The sequence below is a fragment of the Astatotilapia calliptera genome, chromosome 3 (assembly GCF_964374335.1).
Source record: "Astatotilapia calliptera chromosome 3, fAstCal68.1, whole genome shotgun sequence".
NCBI lineage: Eukaryota > Metazoa > Chordata > Actinopteri > Cichliformes > Cichlidae > Astatotilapia > Astatotilapia calliptera.
The window spans coordinates 66978300-66999038 of NC_137424.1; the positions used below are offsets into that span (position 1 = coordinate 66978300).

At 41.4% G+C, this 20739-nt stretch overlaps 2 protein-coding genes across 3 annotated transcripts in view; one reads left to right on the forward strand and one right to left on the reverse strand.

Annotated features, from left to right (window-relative positions):
- Positions 1 to 234: 234 nt before the first annotated feature.
- Positions 235 to 20739, reverse strand: part of LOC113019561 (uncharacterized) — a 145096-nt gene continuing 124591 nt past the window's right edge. Inside the window, exons 1-10 of one of the 2 annotated variants that reach the window (XM_080298867.1) lie at positions 11211 to 12602; positions 10557 to 10604; positions 9868 to 10128; positions 9543 to 9788; positions 9291 to 9464; positions 8483 to 8569; positions 7392 to 7463; positions 6868 to 6951; positions 4912 to 5004; positions 235 to 442 (exon numbers count right to left, since the gene is read on the reverse strand). In XM_080298867.1, the coding sequence (XP_080154993.1) occupies positions 354 to 442; positions 4912 to 5004; positions 6868 to 6951; positions 7392 to 7463; positions 8483 to 8569; positions 9291 to 9464; positions 9543 to 9788; positions 9868 to 10128; positions 10557 to 10604; positions 11211 to 11241 (1185 nt within the window). In that variant the 5' untranslated portion in view covers positions 11242 to 12602 and the 3' untranslated portion in view covers positions 235 to 353. Of the gene's footprint in view, positions 443 to 4911; positions 5005 to 6867; positions 6952 to 7391; positions 7464 to 8482; positions 8570 to 9290; positions 9465 to 9542; positions 9789 to 9867; positions 10129 to 10556; positions 10605 to 11210; positions 12603 to 20739 lie in introns of those variants that run through there. The other variant, XM_080298868.1, reaches the window with a different exon arrangement.
- On the forward strand, positions 14958 to 19728 carry LOC113019547 (ICOS ligand-like). Its single transcript, XM_026163304.2, has 3 exons — positions 14958 to 15143; positions 17156 to 17497; positions 18888 to 19728. Exons 1-3 carry the CDS (start codon positions 15065 to 15067, stop codon positions 19121 to 19123), a joined length of 657 nt encoding a protein of 218 aa, XP_026019089.2. The 5' UTR covers positions 14958 to 15064; the 3' UTR covers positions 19124 to 19728.

A 20739-nucleotide genomic window follows, 5' to 3' on the forward strand; every position in this document is an offset into this window, starting at 1 on the left:
ACCTCCTTTAAACATGCATTATAAACAGCAAAGTGTTTTCTTTACCTCTATCACTGATACAATATCTGTTGTGCTAAAACAACCCAGCATGTGTGGAGGGGAGTAGGTGGAGCTGGATAACATGCAGTGACTGTTTTCAAAGATGAACTCTGCAGGCATGGACATGCATTCGTGATTCTTCATGTTTCCAATGATTGGCCAAATGGAAAAAAACAAATCCACCTCAGTGTAAACTGTACATTCAAGTCATTTATTTCAGTGCAACTGTAAAACTGCAAACACACACAGCATGTAATTAAATAAATAACATGTGCTGCACAGAGGTGTGCAGGACTATATTTAGCAGCCAGCCGTCATCTCTGGTCAGACTGGATCGGCTGTTTGGAAGGCGTCATTGTTGACTTCAGTGCTGAGTAGATGACCCCTGGCTCTGGTGAAGGATCTGAACACAAACACACAGATTAAAGAAACTTTTAAATATCAGGTGATAAAAACTTCTTGGACACATCAAAAAATAACTGCACATGCAACATTTTCCACAAAGAAAACATCCACTGAAGTGTAACAGAGCCGGGACACGTTTAGTCTTGTACTCACATGAATCCTCACAAAGATCAAGACAATATATTCATTTTTTCACTGACTTTGGATTTGATAAAATAGATCAAATGAACCCTTTAAAGAGACTCAGATTCGTTAGCTTTGACTCAAATGAACTGTTTTCACAGGCCCAGGCTGCTGGGGGTTTCCCATGATGCACTGAGAGTGACTTACTCACTATGTGTGTATAAACCTCTCTGCACTTAATTATCAGTTATTATTAATCTCTGACTTTCTTCCACAGCGTGTCTGTTTTCCTGTCTCCCTCCCCTCTCCTCCAGCCAGTCACTGTCACGGTCCCCGTGTCTCTCTGGCTGGCCCATGCTGGCTACAGGTTTTGTTGTTGTTCATTTTGGTTTTCTTTCTCTCCTCCTCCTCTCTGCCTGGGTGGAGCTCATTACAGGCTCTCGCTCTTGGCCCACGCACCCGTGTGATGATGTCCACCTGCGGCTGATCGGGCTGATTTCCCCAGCTGCTATTTAAGGCAGTGGCACAGAGCAGCTCACCGCTGGAACATTAAACTACCTGAGTTCGTGCTCGCGGCTTATTCGAAGACGTTTTGTTTGTTTTTCCTGTTGTGGAACTAACCGTGCACTTCTTGTCTGTAGATTCTGGACCAAATCACCGGACCTGTCCAAGTGGGGCAGTGTGTGGAGTGTGGGAGCAAGTGCGGCTGAAGAGGAGTGCGTGTGTGCGGAGGAGCGGTGGCGGTGACTGAGTGGAAAAGGAAGCGCGTGTGTGGATCCCCCCCCCCCCCCCTTCTCTCCCTGGAGCCCTGGACCCCCTCCCAACTCACTGTACATATATTTTGCACTAAGGTGATCCCCATTGTAAATAAATCCCCTTTTGTGTTTCCTTGAAAAGAACTGTCTGCGCGTGAGTCCGTTCAGTAGCCCTGACAGTCACCAGAGACGGCCGCCCCTCCCAGAGCCTGGTTTTCGTGGAGGTTACTTCCTGTTAAAAGGGAGTTTTTCCTTCCCGCTGTCTAAAAATGCTTGTTTATAGAGGTTGTCTGATTGTTGCTGTTTTCTCTGTGTTATGCCAGGTTTTTTTTACCTTGCAATATAAAACATCCTGAGGTGAATGTTGTTGTGATTCAGCACTATATAGATAAAACTTAATTGAAATCACATTATAGAGCTCACAGTTGAAGTAAGAATCTGACAGGACAGTAAACTGGTTTAAATAATGGAGGAATCTCATCACTTTGTACATTTCACACTCTGTTGTTAGAGCAAAATGTCAACAATAAACTGTTGCTTATTTCTAAGATTCATTTTCAGTCTAAGAATATAAAACTATTACAGTTACTATTACACTCTGTGTCATAAATGCAGTTCTAGCATCTGTACCAAATCAAACCCTTGAAAATTCAGTGGAGCACTTTAGGGACGTGTTGGATTCACATCATCAATGTACAGCAGCTGTGTGATGCTATCATCTCTATATGGATAAAAACCTCAGAGGAATGTTGTCGAGCACCATGCTGAGTCTGTGAAGGATTAAGACAGTTCTGACGGCAAAACTGGGACTGATCCAGTAATAGCAAGGCGTACCTAATAAAGTGGCCAGTAAGTGCAGTGCATAAAAATAAACGAGTCACAAAACGATATGAGCCAGTAGGTGGCAGCAGAGGAACTCAAATTTGCTCAACAAAAGACTTTTTTCATCTGACCTTTGACCTTTTTCCTGACACTAACAATGAGTCTGGCCCAAGCTGGGCCCCCTTCAGCAGGCTCATGTCAGAGATTTCTGGCTCCTCAGGCTTGTTCCCTTTAGGACATTTGTTCTTGCAGGATTCTTCTCCTTTAATAAAGTCAGGCCTGGATCAGGTGACCCTGAACCCTGCCTCAGTTATGTCGTAATCAGTCTAGGCTGCTGGGGGGCTTCCCATGGTGCACTGGGGATTTCTTCTTAATCACTCACCTCTCTGTATTTAATCATTAGTTATTATTAATATTATTAATGTCTGGCTCTCTTCCACAGTTTGTCTTTTCCGGTCTCCCTCCCCTCACAGCCAACCACTCGCAGCAGATGGCCGCCCCTCCCTGAGCCTGCTTCTGTCTGACGTTACTTCCTGTTTACAAGAAGTTTATTTTTCAGATGCCAACAGACTTAAAAAAAAACTGATCCCCAAGTCCAATAACATTGTGGTGATGTATCTGTTGTCGGGGGGCTGGTTGTCATGATCCTGGTTTTTTAATGTATTAAACTTGTCGTTTATTTTTGTAGTATACTGGGATTCTGGTGAGTCTGATTCAGGATTGTGTCACTTCACTGTTGACACAATCCTGTTTTTTTTACTATTTACTTTTGAAATGTTATTGACATATTCTTTTAACTTTAAAAAAAACATATTCTATCATTACAGGACAGTCTTGGTGATGTGATACCAATACATGCGTTTCCTTTAATGATATGTCAGCTTGTTCATTATTAATTTACTGTGTGTAACTTTGATTTTCCTTTTTTTTTAATATTTCTACCTTTATGAGTCGACTGTTTCTTTGAGGCAGAAAAAACATTTAACAACTTACTGTATAAAATTTGAAGTCATTTCACTTTGATTTATTTTCCTAAGAACATGAACACTAATCATTCAGGAACTGAAGATGTGTCAGCAGCAGCTGGTGACTTTTTTCTGTTCCCCAAAAAACCCTTCAGTGATGATCTTTCACTGATCATCCGCCTGTTTGTAAATACTTGGTATCCATAGAATTTCTAAACGTCCTGTTTCACTAATCCTACTTTTATCTGAATGAAACTTATTTAATGCTGTTTTATGAAGAGACGTAGGCATACCATGCACCACCCACTTGTCCCTGTTGTGTATTTACGTCCATGTGGGGCTCGTGCTTTATTAAATGCACTAAGTGTGCGCACTTCTTATTAGAGAAATGATTTTATGAGACTAAACATGCTGTAACTGCTCCTGCTGCCTCTCTTTCTGGGACATTTCACATCAGCAGTAAATTATCTGCAGTCTGTTAATGTTTATCTCTGATAGTGGACTCAGAGGAAAGCAGCTCGCTTAGCTCTGTCCAAAGTACCAAATCTACCTGCTCACACTGGCCACACTTGTTGAAAACTTGTATGAATATTTGTTTAATCTGTACAAAAACCTAAGTGCAAAAAACATTTTTGGTTTGGTTATAAAATATTCCCTCCACACACTTCCCTAACACTCGATCCAACTTAAGCTCACACAGGATAGAGCTCTACAAACTAAACAGGTCCCCAGTCCAGTGTAAAAACTGCACACAGCCAACCAGGAGATTCAAACCCAGAGCCTGTGAGGTGTCATTAAAGGCATAATGTCTTCAGATCTACAGTACAAAGCAGGGTTAAGGGCTGAAGAGCAGGTTATGGTCAACCTAAGAGATCAGCAGGTTAAAACTGCCACCAGATCTCTGCAGGATCCCGCTGAGCTCAGAGCACAGATAACACGATGATCTAAAATCTCTGTCTTTCCCAGATGAGCATCAATAAGTTTGTTATAAGCATCTTTATATTTTCCCTTTTCATCCTGTTGGCTGAAGGTTAAAACCATTTTATTGTTCTATAAACCTTACAACAGTGATATGATCCTACCTGCTGAGCTCATAAATAAGCCTCTGATATATGTTTTATAAAATCAAAATGTGCTTTTTTGCGTTGTGTCCCAGCAGATGAAAGTATAAATTAATAGATTCATAGTTTATAATAATTCTATGAGAAATATCTAAATTTTTCAGCATCTTAAAAACGGTTCATGATCCTGAGAGATGTGTGCTCGTACACTGTCCTCCTTTTTTCTACCTTTCTTTCTTGGCTTTAAACAAACATTAGCTCTACTTTCAGTAAGTGAATAAATGATGTGTTTTTTTAATGGTTCGTTAGGCTGTGGTTATGTTCGGTCCTCCTGAGCACTCAGAGGTGTAAGACACTCACACGTTCATATAGTATGTCATACTTACTGTGGGTCACACTCTGCTGCTTCGTCTGCAGCAGCTCTGCTACTTTCAGTATTTGTGTTAAACCTCAACATTTTCCTCATGTTACAGTTTGAGTCTCTCCTGTCTGCTTTGTGGAGCTCTACAGTGCAGATGCTGTCACTGCATCATCATCTTTTCACAGTGTTTATCACAGTGCCAGCAGCAGGATGAATCTGACCCCATTCTTCTTCTTCTATTGCATTTAGGCTTTGATTAGCTTTTACAGTGTGGAGGGATCAAAGTGATCCGACTTCCTCCTCCTCTGTACAAACAGCATCTGTGCACTTAAACCAGATCCTGCAGAAGATCAGCGAGTATGAAAGAGGAGCAGCTGTACCTCTGTGCCTGCTGTTTTTCCTGATGGCGATTTCTCCATAACTGACTTCGCTTGTTATGTGCATCGAAGAGTAACCTGCAGCTGGATCGCACACTGAAAAAAAAAAACAAGATAGAAGTCACGTGAGGGAAAATGTGGACTTTTCATGAGTAGGGCTGCACGTAAAGTCACAGCACATCCTCTCTTCAACCTGGAGTGACTTTTTTTAGCACCTCTGCTGAGTTTAGTGCTCGAAACAGGAAGCTTAATGAGTGCAGAGCTACTCACATCTGCCAAGCCCGTTTAACACTTTGCAAACTTAACGTAACCCAAATAAAGCACTTTGCTAAGCTGTGAAAGCCGTTTCAAAGAAAAATTGACTTTTAGGGTGAGTGTAGCTGCCTCCACCGATATTCACCTCATATTGGACAGATGTGAGTTTTTGCCATGGCTTCTTGGCCTCATTTGGCCCAATTAACACTGGTCAGTCCTACAACGGAGTGAAAGTATATGCAGGGAAACTCTGAGGAAGAATGACCCAGTTTAAAAATCTGAATGAAAATACTGCTGCTTTATTATCAGTGCACAAAGTCTGAAAGCTCAAAGCCCCATGAGTCAAAAGGTTTGAACCACTTAAAGACACCTTCACCACATCAGAAGGAGTTCCTGACTTTATAGTAAAAGTGAGAACACAAAAAGAACAAAAGTTTGTGCTCACTCCGAGAGTCCGGTGGACACACTTCTGTTTTTTTCTTGCACACAAACAAGAGGGTGAATGTGAAGGGGTCTGAATCCTGTTGTCTGCATTGAACATGCACAACTGTGTTTGTGACCCACACCCATTTTCACACCTTGGCTCATGTGATTAGGTAGAGGATCATCAGGGGGTCCTTTTGTCCCAAAATTCCTGCAGGCTTAAATCTGGGACTCTCCACCATTTGACTCTTAGAACTGAAGAAGCTTCTTGGATGAGAGGTGAAACGTCTTCAAGCAGCTTAAAGAAGTCCAGACACTTTTCTTTCCAAGCTCCTTAGACAACAATGTTGTTACCATCATTCGACGGGACCAGCTTCCTAAATATCAGATGATCCAAGGTTACACTTTCAGTTCCCACCAAAGGATGCAGAAGTGGATCAGAAAGAACGTGAGCAACAGCACGTGCTTATCCAGACTTTCCTCTTGTTTCTGTAGCACAGAGACGCCACAGATCTGCTTCACTCAGCAGCTGTTTGTGTTACAGCTCTGTGTGAGGAGGAAAATCATCACGGACGCATTATCTGTTTTTGAAACTGGCAGCTGCACTCAAGATATAACTTGGAAGGCAAGCTCATCTTGAAGTGGATCAATTGTGTTTTTCTTCATTTCCTGACATAGATCTTGTTCCAGCCGTGGATAATCACATTAAACATTTCTAATAATGTGATCAGGAGGGAGAGAGAATGAACTGAGGGCCTGCACCAAGACTCCATATAAAATAAAGAAGGATTATTTTGAGATGTGAATCATGCTAAGCTATTCAAGCAGAGTCAAAAGATAAAAAATATGGACCTGGACATGTTAAGAGTCTAAGATTCCATGTTTGGAAAGTTGGAAAGTCTCCAAGCACCTGGAAAAGTGAGGCTGATGTTCAGTGGACTGATGATTTGAAAAGAGTTGATTTTTTTTTGTCAGCTGATTCTTGTTTAGCTTAGTTTAGTTAAAGTTCGTACCATGTTGGAGCAACTGTGGCCACATAATTCCCTCTCGGATTACTAAAGAATTCTGATTCTGATTATTAACAACCATCATAACGTAGTCGTGCACTTCAGTTTAGTGCTTAGCTTAGTTGCTGATCCAGAACACCAACATATGGAGCAGATTTCATCACAGATGCATCCAACATATGTTCAAAAACAATCAACCCCAGAAAACCTCCTGTGGAAACATCAGAACACCTTCAAAGATTTTTGAGTTTGTCGTGCCGGGAATTTTTCATACCTTTGGTCCCGTTTGCTCCGTTTTGCTCGTCTGCTGCTGCTCGTTTCACCGATGAGTAGGTGGCAGCCGTTGAGAGATCTTTTTCTGTAAAGTCAATTTGAAACGTTGGCATTTGTGTCATTTGTGTCAATTAAAATGTCAAGTGGAGGAAAGATTGTGTTTGATAAAAAGCTGGATAACTCTGACATACATTTATTCAAATAACATTTGAATAAAAAAAGTGTTTCCCCATTTTTTAAATCAGAAAAACAGGAAACTGAAGTGCAGCAGAGCTTCTTTGCTGTTGTCGCTCTTCTAGTACGCTGACGTGCAGAAACATGGATATCTGGCCGCAAACTAAAGTAGGCCCAGGGCTAACAGTACTGAAATGTTGAACTGATGGAAGAAAAAAAAATCAGGACACCTGCAGTTACTTTCTAACGGAAGCACCAGGCTTTCGTCTGAAACCCCGAACATGAACCTTGTGGAACTTTTTAGGAAACATCGCACATTTTAAAGCTTATCTTGCAGGAAACTCGGCGTACCTCTCGTCCTGTTTGAGGCTGTTCTTCTCACCGACGAGTAGGTTGCAGTTGCAGCTGCTGGGGGATCTTTCTCTGCATAAATCAAGTCAGATTTTCCTCTGAGAACAGATAACTGTCACTGCTGCTGCTTCAGCATTTGAAATAATGATATTATTAAATCAGCAATCAGTGGGAAGGGAAAACTGCAGTCGGGATGAATCTGATATAAAACTGTATTTCTTTCTTTCTCTGAGTCTTCCAGTGAAACAACATTTTAAAAAATGGAGGGTTTAACACAAGATAAGATACCTTTACCTAATCTGACACAGGGAGGAGTCGCCTGTTTCAACAGCACAACAGTCAGAAGGACCCTCAGCCTCTTAGTAGGTGGGCCAAAAAAAAAAATGGGGCAACTTGTCCGTTTCTTGTAATTGTGTTTACCAGACTTTCAGAAAACTTGACCTCTGACCTTGATTTTAAAATCAAGGTTCCTGAGATTTGAATTGATCCCAGATTTTTTAGATGTATCTATGGTACCAATTTATAATTATACTAATGTCAGAATCAGAATCTGACTCTCCCAGCACTCTTTTAATCCCAGAGGAAATTATGTGGCTATGCTTGCTCCAAGGCAGTAAAGAACAGTAGCTAACCAAACTAAATGAAATAAAACAACATATTACAAAGTTACAAAATATAACAAAGTAGCTCTAATTATAAATATACTGGTAAATAACACATGATTGAGTGTAATGTAATAATATATTTTTGCGTTCTCGTGTTCACACAGTTGGATGTCCACACTGCCTGCTGGTCTGACGGTGTGACAAAAGTAAAGATATATTTAAAGTAATGTGTAACATATACACTTAAAGCCATGTCACAAAGATTTGTTATATGTCCAGTGCAGTGGAAATGATAGCATATATACACATGATAAAATAGTAGCATGAGGACCTGCAGTTCACCCTAAAAGTATCACCGGTGTCTCAACGAGCACATGTTGGAGATTCTCTTCAAAAAAACCCAAAACACGAAACTTGAGTAACGTTTTGAAGAAACGTTGGATCATCAAAGAATCTAGATATTATCTAACAGGAAATGTTTCCTACCACTCGTCCTGTTTGACTCATACTGCTGGTTCGATACGGTTCTTCTCACTGGTGAGTAGGTAGCAGTGGCTGCTGCAGGATCTCTTTCTGCAAAAATGAGATGAAAAAGATTTTCCACTGATAACTGTACTGTAGCTGCCGATGTTTCGATGTTTGGAGCACTAATATTCATAATCATCTAATGATGATTAAAATGCAAAGTGGAGGAAAGACTAAAGTCAGCATTACGGTGGGTGATCTTTGTGAGACCTGCGGTAAAACATGTAAAAGAAAAAAAACTTTTTTTCTTCTCTTCTTTCAGTCAGAAAACAGGAAACTGGACGGCGGCGAAGCTTCTGTTCACTTCGATAGACTCTGACCACAAAATCTCAAGTGCAGCATTACGGTTCACCCAGAGCAAAACAAAACATTTAGTGTAAACTATATTAAAAGCATGTTATTGAAGATGAAATGCAGAAGCAGAAAATGTTGCACAACTGCAGTGTGTAGTTTCACTATAAATATGGTAATTTAACTGTTTAAAAACAAGTGCTCACAAAGTGCAAAAACAGCACATCCTGTGCATCATGTGACTGTTATTAAAGGAACAGTTCACCCCATGGTCACACCTACATGTGTGATTATGTTTATCCACTTCAGTTACTTCAGTGTGAGTTTCCCACTGGGTGAGATATCAGCGTCAGTGTAACAGGACTGACTTTCACCCACTTTATACCACTCAGAGAAAAACACTGTAGATTGTGTTATTTTGTCACTTTAAGCTGGTTTTATACAGAAACATTAAATGTGAACAGAATGTGTGTCTCACCTTCAGGTTTCCTCCAGACACATCTTCTCACCAGTACAACCAGTACAACCAGCAGCAGCAACCCAAATATGGAGGAAACTGATAGCACCGCGAAGAAGGAAACAGTAGAAAAAGAGGGGAGGTGGAGGGAGGCAGTTGAGGCTGATGGAGGAGGAGAGGTAGAAGAACCTGAAACTAAAGAGAAACACAAGTCTTTGTGGTCAGTTTGAGTCTCTTTGGGTCTAAAGTCTGTAAAAGAAACAGAAGCCTCACCTGTGACAGTGATCCAGCTGGATGGAGACTCTCCATGACCGCTGATGTCACACTTGTAGAGGCCTTCATCAGACCTGGAAACATGCTGGATGGTCATGTGACCTGTAGGCTGCTTCCTGATGAGGGAGCCATCTTTATAGAAAGCAGCTGGGAGGTTGGAGGGAGTGGTCTTTGTTTTACAGAGCAGAGTGACGTCATCTCCCTCCATCACAGGGAGGACAGGACTCTGCAGGATCACTGATCCACCTCAACACAGAGACAAACTACAGCATTTCATCCATTTACACACAGCTTCATCAACACTAACTCCACACACTCAGCTTACCAGTGACTGTCAGGTTAACCATGTTACTGATGGGACCCTCTCTGGACTCACACCAGTAAACTCCACTGTCCCATGGGAGGATGCCACTGATGTTACAGGAAGAACCAGCTGGTTTTCCCCAATCCTTACATTCAGCTCCAGTGTCTCTGCTTGTGTTTCTCCTCAGAGTCCATCCAGCAGAGCTGTCGTCCTCCTCACAGCTCAGAGACACAAAGTCTCCTTCAAAGAACAGAGAACTGCTGGGACTCACAGTCAGACGAGCTGTGAGGGATTATAGATTTTTTGAATGAACAGAAAAAAATAATTTTAAAACATCCCGATCTCTGTTGTGGTGCAGGGTCAAAGACAGATAGAACATCTGAATCCAGTTTAAGCAACATATGCTTGAGTCTAAAAGTTGATCGGAAGCTAAAACAGTGCACATTATTTTATTAAACTGTAGTGACTTATGTACTGGAACATTTCTTTATTTGAGTAATGGTATCAGTTTCAACATCAAATTCTTAGCAAGCACGAAGAGTGTATTTCCCCAAATTTTCCTCTATTTTTAATTGCATGCATTTTCCTGCAACTATTTTATGTAAAAATTACTCAGAAAAGGAAAAATACTGATGTCAAATCTATTTTCTGTGAAGAAAAACTTTGATACATTTAACATCTCTAGGATTCCAAATTATGAGTTCACTCACCTCCATAGGTTATGCAGCTCAGCACCGAGAAGAGAAGTAAGCCGCAATCTGAAATTTGGAAGAAAAAAAAAAGTAAAATCACTCAACTTAAACTGGTGACTACCAGCTAAAATTAATCTGGACATGAAACCTGGACTGAAAATTGAATAAGTGACAATTAAACGAGTTGATATATTTAAAGGCTTGGCAGGTGCCACTCTTTGCAACATAGATACACACAGAGATACAAACGGGGGGAGTCTTTGCTTAAAAATGCAGCTTACCAAGACCTGTGACCACAGAGCACATGTATGACTGGTAATCATCAGTAAGATTGGTAAAAAAGGACAACAATAAGATAACAGCATGATTTGCAGGAGACGGTGAAGTAGACGTTTAAACCCTGCTGCGGTTTGTCTGCAGCAAAAACCTGAAAATCTGAACTTTAAGAGTTTAAACAAGTAAAAGCTTGAATCTGGTGAAACCTTCAGTTAAAGAGAAGCAGCAGCTGTTCGAGCTCAGTAAAGTGCACGGATTAACCACTGATATAATTAAAGCTGAATCCTGTGCAATTCATTCCTCCCTGTAGCTGCAAACATCTCTGTGTCCCAGATCCACTGCACTCCAACAAGATCAACATTTACACATTTTACATTCAGTACATGAGGTACTTACAGAGCAGCCACAGAAGCGATGCGTGTCCCATTCTTCTGCACAGTGTTGTGTGATTAAGGTGTTTTTTTGTTTCATCACAGCAGTTAAACACACCTCCTTCCTCTTGACTTCAGCGGCTCTGTGGTTTCTATTCTGCAGTTCCAGGAAAAAGGCGTTCAGTGTTTTTTAGTTCTTAGTTTTATAGCTTTGGTACGAACACAAGGCCTCGGTAGATCACAGAGAGACACTGAGTGGGATTAACACCACACAAACCCTGCAGAGTAGAGGCTAGAAAACAGATCTGCGCTACTCAGGGATCTACATAGTAAAGCCTGCATGCATGTTTATAAAATGAGGGAATGTTATCATTAACCAGGTTGGGATGAGAACTGCTTTACTGCACATATTGCATGGGATGAATAGCAGATATCAAGTAAATAGTAAAAAAACGTTTTTAAATCACACAAGATGCTTTCAAGTGTCAGAGAAATGACAAAAAAATATGAAATTCACCTGAAGTGACGTGAATGCAACATTAGAGTCGAAAGTATAAAGCAGGGCGGGTTTTGAACCGGTGGCTCATATGAAGACAAAAAAAAAAAAAGAACTGGGGCAAAGCGGAGGGGCGTTTAACATGAGAAGGGAGGGAGTGCAGCGGGGCAGAAAGGGTTAAATGTGGCTATGAGCTGGAGAGCACATCAGAGGAGGTGTGAGGGATGCAAAGAGGGGAAACTGTGTGTGGTGAAGTTTTAAATTAACACAGAGAAACAAGTGTGTGCAACAGCTGAATTTACTGGATTTTAGCAGCAGCAGCTGAGGGGAGAAGGAGGTGAACTATAAACTGTATGTATCTGTGGTCAGATGGTTAGTGGGACGGCTTCCTCTCATCCCTTGCAGTTAATTTTCAAATTAGAGCCTTTTACTAACACAAGTAGGCGGCGGTGCGTGAAAAAGTTAGATGCCAGCTGCTGAGAAAAAAGGAAGAAGAGGATCAACGTTGCTCTCCACTTGTCCGCATGTTGCATCTCCGTCTCAGAGATGTGGTTTGCCAATCACCGTTAATGCCCATAGAAGGAGGTGAAGAGGAGGAGGAAGAGGAGGGGCCGCGACAGTGCCAGTGTTCTGAGCTGGAGTTTTCCACGGCTGGGTGTACCCGTTTTTGGATGTATCAGTTGTTCCCCACGGGAGATGGATGTAATCAAAGGAATTTTGGATCGCCGTTTGGATTTACTGAGCACGGAGTTTCTGGATTATCTGTTCAGACAGCACCGACAGACATGGGCCGAAATACCCGGATATCTCGCTTGAAGGATCGGAATAAATTCCAGGTGCGCCGAGGGTAACAAGGGAGACCCGACAATGCCCCTAAAAACCCGTAAAAAGTGGAATTTCACAACTGTTGGTTCGTATGCGACAATGAAGCGGTGAGTAATTTAAAAAAAGAGGGGGGGGGGGGGTAATGGCATGTGTGACATGCTTATATACACGTCATTCCTGCAGGGGCAGTATCGACATTTCCGACGTATTTGGCAGCAAATATAGAAAACCGGAAGTTTCTAATATTTCTGTCAAAACCGGGGTTTCCTGGAAATAAAACAAACAAACAAACAAACAAAAAGCTGCTGCGTAAACGCATTCATTCATTTAGATAGACCGGCTGGTGTACGGAAGTGGATTTGGGGGGGTCATTCTTTTTGTTTCCCCAGAATTCTGAGGTTAATGCCAGAATTCTTTAAAAGAAACAGACGCCCCCGTTTTTTGTTTTTTTTTTTATTTGATTTGCTTCTTTTTATTGTCCCCAATCGTCTTCGGTACTGGTGCCATAAGCCAAGGGCGTAGATTTGGTTTTGGCATTGGTGAGGACGGATGATTTAACCACCGAACCCTGCCCCGTTTCTTTTTTTCTCCTTTGTGCGTTTGATAACAGAGAAATATACTTGCCTACATATGCTATTCTACATGCTTTTAAACCATTTAAAATAACAATTCATAGTTTTAAATGTGATTATATAATGTTAAATTAATATTAAAACAAGTATTTTAGACTTTAGTTTACTTCAGCCATAGCAAATACAGTCATGAACCAACAAGTCATCATCCAGTTTCGGCTGTGATCTTGTGTCACCATTACTCTCTGCGCTTTGTGTTGGTTCTTCTGTCACCTGACAAATAGGACAAACATGACAATAAGAATAAAATGTGGAGCTGCTTCAGTGTTTCTGTCAGTTTGTGCAGATCTTGACTCATCAGTAATGTTTGTGAGTGCATTTTTAAAACAATTTGTGCAAACTGCACTACGAGGGGGATATTTGCAAAATCATGACTACCTCATGATATTTTGACTCAAAAATGAACCCTATGAATATGTCAGTACCATTAGGATTAAATTATTGTGTCACCAACATTTTAACGTTAAACATATAATTTTAACAGCCTCTGTAAACTAATATCCTGGCTGCTCAAGGCTGCCATTACTGTGTAATGTAATGTGTAATGTATTTGCTTATATTGGTTTAAAAAATCCTTCTATGTAAAACAAGGTTTACGAGGTTTAGTATATAAAATAAAGAAATGGCCAATTTTGCACGTATCTTGGTTACTGCGTTACTGTACATTATAATCCAACCAGTCCTCTTTTCCTTTTTTAGTTACTTAAAATAACTTTATCGAAAATATTTGTCATAATTTCCGCAGCCCTCATGATCAGATCTCTCTTGAAAAACACTTTTTTTATTATGTCAGTGACACTTTTACCTGGATAAATGATGGATTTATGAAAGCAACCTTTCCAAGAGCAAACAAACAAACCAGATGTTAGATGAGCCATCACAGCTGTTTTCCGGCCAGTGTAGCAACTGCAGGTTCACTCAGTTTATTTAAACTAAACTGCGACCTCTGATCTCCCCTGACCGTGAACACCAGAGGATGTGGTGTAGCTGTGCAGCTGTCCCACATTGTTTATCGAAGCTGCACCTGCATAAAGAGACGTGTCACAATGATCTCACCAACACAGATCCAGTGAAAATCCAACATGAATTAGAACCTTACAGGTACTCTTTATATTTGTAGTTCTGTAGTACTTACCTGTCAAGATAACCCTCATCTTCCTCTCCTTTCTTCTATCTTACATCTTAAAACAATTAATGTTTCTTTTTCCTCCCTGATAATTACAGCCTCAGTCCTGCAGACACGCTGTGATCCGACTGCACAGAAAGTATTATTCCAGCAGAGGGCGCCATACATTAAAAAAATAAAGCGTTAAACATCCCACTTTTAAAAAGAACTGTTGTACCAAATCCACTGAGCCACGAAAATGCACAGGACACCAGTTACAGAAACGACAGTCTTTATATATCATTCCTGTGCCTTCTGTTCATTTAACTGTATCGTTAGGAAATCTAACTGGAGCTGCATTAATATCTCACCTAATAATAATAATAATAATAAAACTGGATGAAGGCCTACGTGAAAGCTGTGACTATGATTTATTTTCTGGGGGATTTCTGTCATTACAGGAAGTGAAATATTGACTTACAGGGTTTTCGTTTTTTTTAACACATCTTCAGTTAAAATGCACATAAAATGTAACAAGTCAGCAGTTTATTTGCTCCCTATATAACGCCATTCAGAAATACTGTTCGCTGCATTCTTCTTCTACATTCATATTCCTCTCACATACTTGGAATTTCTTTCGAAAATAAAACAAAAAAATTCGTAAAATGTCAGAAAATAAGTAGATGGCGCAGTCGCTTGTTGTGATGACGCAACAGGTTTGGGCAGGCGTTATTCGAAAACAAAACTCTTGGAATTCAACTCCGCCCTGTTCGTCCTTCCTCTGCTCTGGTAAACAACTTGTTGCCGTGCATAAAGCTGTCATGGATTTAACGGCAGACATGGGTTTTCTGTGGTTTTTTGCACATTTGCTGCTCTTCCATCGCGCTTTTGCGTCTGAAGGTGAGTTTTGTGCGTCTGTCGTTGTGTGTCTGTGTGCGTCACAAACAGCATATGGAAGAAATGGGAGTTGGTTTCCGTGATCCTGCTGGTCAGTAGCATTCCGTACAAAGGCTTCAGTGGCATTATCTGCCTGGTAACTGCAGGCACTGCGCTGCAGGCGGGCTGCAGGATACTTTTAAGCCTTTCTTTCTTTCTTTTTTCCTCCTGCCCTAATATGTGTTTGAATTTGCAAAATCCCAGGCTGTGGTGCAACCCATGCACTCAGTTTTCTGTGAGCTGGCAGTATTAATAAGTTAGAAGTGCCTACAGGATGTTAACGCATTTTTGTCGGAAGTCCAGCGGGCACACAAATCACCTTTGGACTTGTGTCATTGAGAACCTTTGGAAAGTCAAACAAACCCCACATTAAGCTTTAATGAGCTCTTGCTGTTTTGTAGTTTCGTTCTCACTGCGCTAAATAGACCTTTGGTCAAGCTGCTGTCTGTGCATGTGATTTATAGATAAACCTGACCATTGCATGTAATAAAAAGATAATTATAATCTTCAGTCGCCTGTGTTTGAGAATTTTTTACAGTCTTATTTTATGCAGTGTATTTTGTTCTTGAGTTTTTGTTTTTCAAACTGAGCTCGGCATTCATGTAAAAATGCAACCGAAAATGTTTGTGTTATGACAGGTGTGTAGAGCAGAGTTTACCGTAAACCTGTGTGTGTGCTGAAAATGTGAAATATGTTCCACACTAATTACAATGTCTGGGATTCAGCAGCGCCACAGAATTGTTGAGTCCAAACTGAGACCACTGATGTCAGTGTTTGTGTGAGGAGATCCAGATGTTCCTGCAGAAACTACTGTCTAATTTCTGCTGATCAGCTGCCAAACCTGCCAAAAGATAGGCTGGTAATTAAAAGTGCATATAGCTGGCTGCGGTCCAGCTGTGTTGTTAGTGTTTGGAATCGAGACGCTGGGAGAAATCACAGCACTGTCTCTGGGCCTGATAGCAGAGCAGCCCACGTTATCGATCAATCCAGCATGGGAATGTCATTTTTGTGATCCAGACGGAAGTGACCAGAATGTGCAGGATTAGAAACAAGTGCATCTGAGGGACCGCTCATATCCAGCAGGTTAGGAGACAAAGTTGGAGAAGTGAGTCTAAGACATTTTGGACCTCAGAGGAGGTTAATGGATGTAGTGAAGGAGGACATGCAGGGGTTAGTGTGACGGAGGAAGATCTTGGGATGAGGTGAGAGGGAGGCAGGTGATCTGCTGTGGCGACCCATGAAAGGAGCGCCTGGAAGATCAGTCCAGTCATGACTGACTGACCGCATCATCAGACCTGTCACATGTGTTGGGTTTCTGTCCCTGACATGACACAACAAGAATATTCCTAAAGAGAGGATTTGGTTAAAAAAAACCTCACAGCTTAGTCTCCACTACAGCCAGGCTACATGATGCTTCTGATAACTGTAAATGTTCCTGACCCAGGTGGGCTCAGGTTTCATCATAGACTGTATTTAAAAGATGGACTGAACACTTGACGTCACAGATTGGTTTTGGACTCCGCATATTCAGTCAGTGTTAGAAAAGAAACTATACAGCAGCTAAAATTCTTTCTTTTTTCCCCCTGAGGCAAATATTTGAATAAGAGAGTACAGTCCTCCCTTTTTCAGTTGGTGTTATCTGCATGTGTGTGTGCGGGTGTGTTGCACTGATAGCTTCTAAATGCTGAATTAAATAACTGACTTGGGAAACACTCCAACTTCACTCACCAACACTGAAGCACAGACATCTTGGACAGTCTGTGAGCACATTTACAGTAAACAAATTATTAGTCTCATAATTGCATTAAAAATGCTTCTTAAGGCTCCAGTAGGACAGATATGGTCCAGAGGCTCCAGTACAGAGACCCCAATTTATTCAAAATGAAGAAATCACCCCATGTAGAGTTCTTATAAAGAAAGAAACAATCTATTAAGGGTTAGTTGAATTATATCTGAATGTTGTTCTCTGATTTTAGACCAGTACGCAGCGACGATTGGAGAGGATGTCACTCTTCAGTGTCGGGCTCCCAGAGATGCAGTCGTCACCGTGCTGGAGTGGAGCAAACCTGACCTGAGTGTGGACGATTACGTCTTCTTCTACCGCAACGAACGCTCATACGAGAAGTACCAGCATTCGTCTTTTAGGGGTCGAGTCACGCTGCGAGAGGCCTTCATGAAGGACGGAGACGTTTCCATCGTGCTGAAGAACGTCACCGTCAGCGATGCTGGAAGATACAAGTGCAGAATTATAATGAGCAACGCAGCAAGCAGCGAGAGAGTCTTAAGTGAGGAAAGATCCCTCAGTGTCGCAGAAGCAGGTGAGCTTGAGTTTGTTTTTGATGAGACTTGTTAGAAAGCTGCAGGGTTTGATTCCAGGAAGCATGTGAGTTTATAAACCCTGAGATGAAGGAAACTCAGGTTTTCTGCTCCTGGAAGAGAGCCAGCTTCAACTCTGATTCAGTTACCACGGTAACAGACTGAGCTTAAAATCCTGGCGGGATTTCTGCAACAAAGTCTGAGTGTCCCTCTCGCTTCCCCTCGTGGTTCACCAGCCGACTAGTTTTATTTCCCCTTATTTGTTCTTATCAAAGTTCAGAGCAGTTTGTTTGTGCAGTGAAACCTACTTTGTCCCACTTGGACATCACTTTTCTATTTTTTGTGCTTTTTAAAATAGTTTTCGTGCAAATGAGTGTTTTTTCAGTCATTCACAGATTTATTATCAGCTCAAAATACAATCTGCAGCTGTCGGCCAGTTTCTCTGCAGGGAAGGATGAGCTTTAGATACATGACAGGCTCATGTGTCGTGTTCAGCCACACTCATGGAAACATGTCTGTCACACTTGGATCTTGTAGACTACGTGAACCGGCTGTAGTCAGTCTTACAGTAATCTGATTACTTTTCATGTTGAGTTTTGTTCGCATTTTCAATTGAGACATTATTCAAAGAGCATTTTTAAAGGAACAGAGTCTGAAGTTCACACTCGGTGTCAGTGACCCAGATCCATCTAACGTATCACAGGATCTTGTGTGAATCAGTATCAGCTCCATGTTGGAGTCTGCTTACACTGCAGGATGCAAAGCAGATCATGATCATGGACAGAGACCAGATCTGACCAAAGGCCTGAGTGTCTTCTGGTCGTTTCACAGCTCATCCCTTCTGGATCTGCTTTGGATCCATTCACAGTGTCTTATTTTGTCCTGACATGATCTGTTTTCCATATTTTAATGACTCTCAAAAGTAAAATGAGGCTCAGTAGAACATCCCTGCTGTAGCTGCAGGAGAGCCATCGACTATCAGTGAAGGCTGGTTAGAAATGGTTAAATTGGAAACGTTAGTATGACGGGCGCGTCAGTAAACTGTGTCCCATCAGTTTCACCAGGTTTTCAGCTTCAGTTTCAGGTAAAAAAAATCAACTGTAAAATCAGGATGCATATAATGAAAATGTAATTTGGGTAAATCACGGCCATCGAAAGTATAAAAAAAAAAAAAAACTAATTCTGAGCCCCACTAATTTCACTTTCTTTCTCTACTCGCGGACGCATTTAACTCGGGGTGAATGAACTCGGAGCTGTTTGAGCAGGACACAGAGTTGCTGATCTCAGATATACTCAGATTTTTTTTAAGTCTCAGAGTCTGTTGAACAGGCTTCCTGGAATAGAAACTTGGTCTGAGTGCAGCGTGTAATGTCTGATCTTTGTGATCTGCAGAACACATGGATGAAGTCAGCGAGCCCGTCGGACGCCTCGAAAAAGCAATTCAGAGAAATGCGAATCACGAAGGTGGACAGAGTGTCGCAGTCGCAGTTGGAGCCGGAGTGGTTAGTGTCCTTGTTCTTGTTGCTGTTGCTGTTGTTGGTTTGTTGGTGTGTAAAAGAAAACGGCCATCCTCACCGACTTGCAACGAAGCCCCGAAAAAGAAAAGGGGATCAGAAGAGATGATTTGAAAACCTGAATGTGAAACACTGAGAATCCTGGCTACGTGTATATAACAGTGTGATTCCACTTCCCAGAAAAGGGGACCATGAATATTTCTCTGCTGTGAGAAACTAAAAAAGCAGATGCAGGTCATGAGACTGTCCACAAATATGTAGCATTAAGCACTTTATTCCTGTGAAACTGACCACTAATCAATTTAACAATGACAGAGCAAGTTTTATTTTTGTGTTGATTGAGAATGAAACCTTTCTCTTTAAACTGTGGAGACTGGTGTTTGTGGGAATTTGATCACATGTCAATAACCATGACTACGGCACGTGAACATGAGGATTTGTGGTTTAGCGTGTCTTGTGTTTAGGTCTAAGCCAGAGATCTTATGTATACATATATATATATAACTCAGATATATGTACATATGCACACATCTCCCTTTTAATACTAATGACATGTGTAACACTGACTTTTAATAAGAGTTCTCTTGTAATGTGAACATTTTCTGTAACTGTTTCTTGTTCATGTTGATCTTTCACTTTTGTTTCTTGGCAATGGCCACAGATTTAACCCCTACGTGTACAGCATTATGTTCTGATGTTAATAAAACACTTCAATCAGCTGGTTGGTTTGGACGGAGTTTGTTTCATGATGATAAAAGGCGTCGGTACAACGTGAAATAACTAAAACTGGTCAGAGAATGAATGTTTGTTGCTGTGGGCGGTGCTGGGGGAGGGCAGGATCGCTGTGTGTCTGAAACAGCCACAGGAATGCAAACGGCTGCACAATAACACAGCAGGAAGTCTGTGCTGGAACAGCTTTCGTTCTTCCTTGTGTCGGAGCAGAACCTGCTGCTGTTAGTAGGAATAATGGGTAATCAGATTACTCTGCAGGTGTGGCCTGGAAACGCTGTGTTGCGGAACAAAGTCGTTGTGGCGTTGGCTTTTTTCCAACATCTGGAAACGATGAATTCAGCTCCACAGTTTGAATATGCAAGAAGAAGAACAGCTGGAATCCCCCAAATATGTTTTCTTCTCCTGAGGATTAGTGATTTAACTCTGGCAATAAACAAATAAAAGAAGTTATTGTGCTCATGTCAGCTGACTGTAATTGCAGGGCCAGGACCGCCACCTGCTGGCTGCTTTTAGTCACTGCTCATCACTGGAAAAAAAGCTGTGTGATCCACATCAAATACATTAAAATACCTTTAAAAGTTTTAAGGTAAATGATTGAGTCATTGCAGTTTGGCTTCTCTGCACTGTGTGATTCACAGATGTGCTGTTACCTTCAGTGTATGAAAGAGGTGTGGAGAAGCAGCTGGGTTATACAAATGCACTGCCACACCTTTAAACGGTTCTGTGTTTTTAAAGAATGAAAAACAAGACCTGAGCTCTGCAGGCTCAGACATGCAGGTGGAAGTCTTTCGATTCTGCTCAAGGCGAGAACACAACCAAATAAAAGCTGAATGGGTGCGTTCAATGACTAAGGAACTGCATTTAAGATGTTTTATTAAAGGATGTTTCCACTTGATCCTGGGCTCTGAGCGGCTTTGCAGCAATTCTTTAAATGTTGTTCTGGGTTCTTTTGTGACCTGCTGAATGAGCCGTGGATGTGTCACTCCTGTTTCCACAGG

Bases quoted from the DNA above. Each gene is read 5' to 3' on its own strand.
- LOC113019547 (XM_026163304.2), top strand. From the start codon at position 15,065: ATGGATTTAACGGCAGACATGGGTTTTCTGTGGTTTTTTGCACATTTG. The intron at 15,144-17,155 runs GTGAGTTTTGTG...CTCTGATTTTAG, and splicing joins TCGCGCTTTTGCGTCTGAAG to ACCAGTACGCAGCGACGATT. The intron at 17,498-18,887 runs GTGAGCTTGAGT...TGTGATCTGCAG, and splicing joins CCTCAGTGTCGCAGAAGCAG to AACACATGGATGAAGTCAGC.